The sequence below is a fragment of the Sinocyclocheilus anshuiensis genome, unplaced genomic scaffold (genome assembly GCF_001515605.1).
Source record: "Sinocyclocheilus anshuiensis isolate Anshui unplaced genomic scaffold, SAMN03320099.WGS_v1.1 scaffold2020, whole genome shotgun sequence".
NCBI lineage: Eukaryota > Metazoa > Chordata > Actinopteri > Cypriniformes > Cyprinidae > Sinocyclocheilus > Sinocyclocheilus anshuiensis.
Genome location: NW_015557276.1, coordinates 395,781 through 400,594, shown reverse-complemented (window position 1 = coordinate 400,594; position 4,814 = coordinate 395,781). Strand labels below are relative to the sequence as shown.

At 33.3% G+C, this 4,814-nt stretch overlaps 1 protein-coding gene across 1 annotated transcript; it reads left to right on the top strand.

Moving 5' to 3' along the window:
* Positions 1 to 2,615: 2,615 nt before the first annotated feature.
* LOC107679057 (receptor-transporting protein 4-like) lies at positions 2,616 to 3,815 on the top strand. Its single transcript, XM_016474472.1, has 2 exons — positions 2,616 to 2,758; positions 3,473 to 3,815. The coding sequence occupies exons 1-2, from the start codon at positions 2,616 to 2,618 to the stop codon at positions 3,813 to 3,815; spliced, it is 486 nt and encodes a 161-aa protein (XP_016329958.1).
* Positions 3,816 to 4,814: the final 999 nt, after the last annotated feature.

Sequence of the window (4,814 nt, the reverse complement as noted above, 5' to 3'; positions counted from 1 at the left end):
AAATCGTCCCAGTACTTTAGTACTGTACATTTAGTTCTGGAACTAAAGCGGTGCGAAAGGCCCTTATAAAGATAACGATATTAGCATCCACACCAGCGAACGATATCATCTGTTTATTTTAAGCGCATAAGCATGCGTCTGCCAATTCTTGAGCTCGTTACAGCAGGATGGATTCTGATTGGTTGTCAGAATTTATCATTCATCAGCTGGAAAAAAAATCGTTTTGAAAGTGATCACAGCGATATCGTTCCTCTGTATCGTTATCGTTATAGTTGTGGTGTGAGCTCTGCTATTCTTTAATATTGAGAACGATTTTTAGAACTATATCTTTATCGTTATCTTTATTGTTATCGTCCTTGGTGTGAACGGGCCTTAAGAGTCCTTAACACCAGGATTTCAACACTGGAGATTTTACTGTGCATGGTTTATTTTCGCAAGGGTTGTTGGGGTCCCCTTGAAACATTTCCGTTTTTGTCTGTGCTACTTGCAATGCTTTTCTGTATTTGGTTGTCTTGTGAGTATTTGCTGCGCGTTTCTGTATTTGGTTGTGTTGCGTATTTGCAGTTTCTGTATTTTGAGTATCTGTAGCACATGTGTTGTCAAACTGATGAAGATATTTTCTTAATTTGCTGGTGCTTTATCTATTTGCATGTGTTTTCTTAAGCTGCAGCGCATTAAGCTCTCACGACCACCGTACAATACATATTTTAATGCAAAAATTAGTTTAAGATTAAACCAGGGAGTTTAACCATTAAACTATTTAACCATTAAACTAAAGTAAACCATTAGTTTAAGAATTTAATGGATGGCTGTATCAGCGTATCACACTGTGACAGAGTTTTACATAATGCATAGTTTTACATAATCATGCAAAGTGCTGAAGATTAAAATCAAAGACAGAATAAAAGAATCAAAAGCACCAAAATAAAAAAAGATAATTAAAGAGGAATAAAATACTGATTTAATAATTAAATATGCACATACTGATTACACACATTTAAATTAGAAAATGCAAAGATTAACGGAGAATTACAAATATAAAACACTTAAAATGAACACCATATGTTCCCTTTGTATATATCATGTTGTCCAGTAAGTGGAGGTTAAACAATAACAATTGTTTATTTCTGTAAAATTCTGTAAAAATCGTTCTCTTAACTCACTTCACTCAGAATGGCCAGTTGCAAAGTATGATGTTCTACATAATTGCAAGTAGGCCTGTCACGATAACAACTTTTTGTTGTGCGATATATTGCCCCAGAAATAAATGCGATAAACGATATTATTCTCATTTTAAGACCATTTTATGCCACTGAATATATAATCATAATAAAACAGCATAATAATGCAAGAAGGCCTACACACTTTCAAATGACAATAAACGTTTAATTCTTAAGAATATTTAGATCATGGAAATTAAGTCAAAATATTAGATACCTTAAAAAACTTGAATAAATAGTAAATAAACATTTTCTAACAAAAAGTGCAAAGTAACAAGTAGAAAAAAAGAAAAATTCACAAATAACTTGTATGGAGATTTTTCCATCTACAGATTTTTCCCAGACCTTCTTTTCTCTGTAAATTAAGGGTGTGCACTATTGCTGAAAAACACAATCACTACTTATCAGTCAGATGTCCGTATGCACAAAGGCACAGATCCCTAAACAAGGCCATATCTGCAGATTAAACTTTTTTTGTAGAAGCATTTTTTTTTTTTTTTTTTGAACTAGCACCAACAACAGCACATTATGTACGAGAAGCTGCAAAAGACACAGGCTCAATTGGAATGCAAAAAACATGGTGACATTAATTTTTATATAAATATAATGGGCAATATATTGCGTCACCAAAAATTATTGAGGTCATGTACATATATTGTGCGATAAGTCGATATATTGATTATTGCGACAGGCCTAATTGCAAGTGATATTCACAGTCATGTTTGGTATCATTTGAAAGGACTCAGTGCGACTGGTACAATGGTCACATTCACACAAGAAGTACACTAAAAGGTAATAAAGATTCTAAGGGTTTAGAGATATTTTGTTTACTGCAGCGGGTGTGCCCTTTCCTGGATATCTAGCCAATTGGGTGGACCTTACACTGTGCCCACAGTCTTACACTTAAGAGTGTGTCCGACTGGTTTAGAACTAGTCTGACCAACTAGCAGTTAATCAATTCTTAATCAGTCTTTCTTCTCAAATTCAAATTAGATCAATCTACTATTTTATGTAACTGTCTTATGACTAATCTTATGACTTTAGGTTGGACCAGTCTTGACTAACTTGTAAGGCAAGTCTGAGCAGTTTATGCAACCAGCCACAGGAAGACAAGGATGTTCTTAAAATAATTTTCCATACATATACAGTAAAACAATAAATACCATCCATGTATAAATTAATATAATGATTACTGGTCATAAGTCCTTATTCTGCCATTCACCATCTCTGTTACTTTGAAAAGCAGTGTTCACTTTTGTGTTGTAGAAAACAAATACATACTTGTAGTTTCAGTTTTGTTTCTCGTGAATTGAGATTTTAGCTACAGTATAAATATTCAGTGGCTAATAAGAAAGTAAAGCATCCTTCCTACGAGATCTCTGTGAGGAAACAGACATGATATCGCTGTGGAACAGTTCTTTACTGAAGAAAACAAGTGATCTTCATGGCGACACTTGGAACATTGAAATTGATGAGACGATTGTGGAAAACAGTCCAGCTCGGGATTGGCACCAGTACATTTCTGGCTCCTTCGCAGAGTAAGTACACAAATTTACCACATTAAAAGATATCAAACATTTACTTTCCACACTGTGTGTTTTAATTGCATTAAGATTTAGGATGTATGCATTAATCTTTGTTAATGTTAGTTAATACAATTGCTCATTATTGGTTAATGTTAGCTCAAGTTTGTTAAATAATAATAACTTTCATTTAAATTTAACTTTATAATTTAAATAGTAAATGTTGATATTAACTGAGATTAAAATAAGCATATTTCATTGTTAGATCATGTTAACTAATGTAGTTAACTAATGTTAACAAATGGTACCTTATTGTAAAGTGTTACTATAAACTCATCATTTTTTAAACAGACAATTTAGTTAAGCCATCAGCTAAAATAGGCTGCTTATTGAATTTTTATAAGATATTTTGATGGTTCCCTACGTTAAAACTTTTTTAAATTAAATTTAAGGAAGTACAGGATCCAGAAATCTACACATAAACATAAATCTCACAACTATTTTGTTACTGTTAAAGTGCTACTGCGGTATATACAGTATATGCTATCAGTTATACTATATAAATGTTATCAGTTATACTAAATAAAATACCACCAACCTGCCAAATACCACCAAACAAAATAAAATATATATATATTAATTAATCATTAAATCATCATACACACTAATGACTGGATCTGGAAGTATCAGTAGATGCTTAAACTGTTTTATTCTCCATTTCGAATGTAGGTTCAGGTGTTCTCTTTGTAGAAGAACCTGGGGGTCTAGTAGAGTGCAGGTGCTGTTTCATTTCCACCTGAACACTGCAAGCAGACAGGGAACCATTAAACTGCGATTCTACAAACAGGAGTGTAAGACGTGCAGTGAACCTCAGTGGGAGGATGCAGATTTCTCAGTGAACAACACTGATGTGCTGGTTGAGAGACTAGTCAAAAAGATCCGCATGAGATGCTATGGAGAAGACCTGGGTGAAGCAAACAGATCCTCAGTGTTCGATGGCAGATTTAATGGGCCGCATGAAAGTGCTCACTGTGAAGCCTGTCGGCTTGGTATTTGCAGCCAGGCCAACTGAGATTGATTTCATTGTTCTGCTCTATAAGTGGCTATATTATTGAAAATATTTGTAATATTGTACAAAAAAAATGTATCAAATGTATTAAAAGATGTATTGGGTATGTGTGTGGAATGGATTGACAGCAAATTTCTTGACTTTTACTCTTTGTTGATCGACTATTGTTCCTTACAAAGTTTTAATCTTTAACTTTTACTGAGTGTACAAATTCACTGCAGCCCTGCTTAATGTAAAACAGCACTCTAACACAGAAACCGCCATATTTTTATTGTGACTTTTACAACTTTTACATCACACATATTGTGCTTTGAATGTTGTTTCTTCTGTATTCTGGGATTATGAAATAAATGGAAATGGTGTGGCCAAATGTCTCTTTTGGTTTTAGTTTGTCTAAGCAAATCAGTTTTTGTATATAGTTTGTCTGAGGGTCCATTTCAATCACATTGATTATGAACTGTGAGGTAAAAAGGTTTTGTTCTCAAGATGTTCCTGTGACTCAGTGGTAGAGCATTGCGTTAGCAGCACAAAAGGTTGTGGGTTCGATTCCCAGGGAACACACATACTGGTAAAAAATGTATAGCCTGAATGCACTGTAAGTCGCTTTGGATAAAAGCGTCTGCTAAATGCATAAATTATTAATTATTTAAATTAAGACCAAAGGTAAGACATAGTCATGAAATACTAATGCAATAGTTAAAGTTTATAGCATTGTTTAGTGTTGTTGTAGTGATTTACAGGTTTATTAAAGTATATATTGCAGTGCCTGTTAACACCATTATCACAGGCTGCTGGATTCACAGCTATTCTTCCACATTTCCAGCTCGTTATCTGCTGTCTCATCATGCAGTGTAAGAAAAAAAAAATACATTTTATGTGTATATTACAGTAGTATGTTGCAATTTGATTCATGACTTAATGTTTTTATTTGTATTAATGTAGTTAACATTCATGATTTACATAATTAATGTTTACAACTTTATTAATAATATACATATATGT

Coding starts and splice junctions, on each gene's coding strand:
- LOC107679057 (XM_016474472.1), top strand. CDS start 2,616: ATGATATCGCTGTGGAACAGTTCTTTACTGAAGAAAACAAGTGATCTT. Junction 2,759..3,472: donor ATTTCTGGCTCCTTCGCAGA/GTAAGTACACAA, acceptor TTTCGAATGTAG/GTTCAGGTGTTCTCTTTGTA.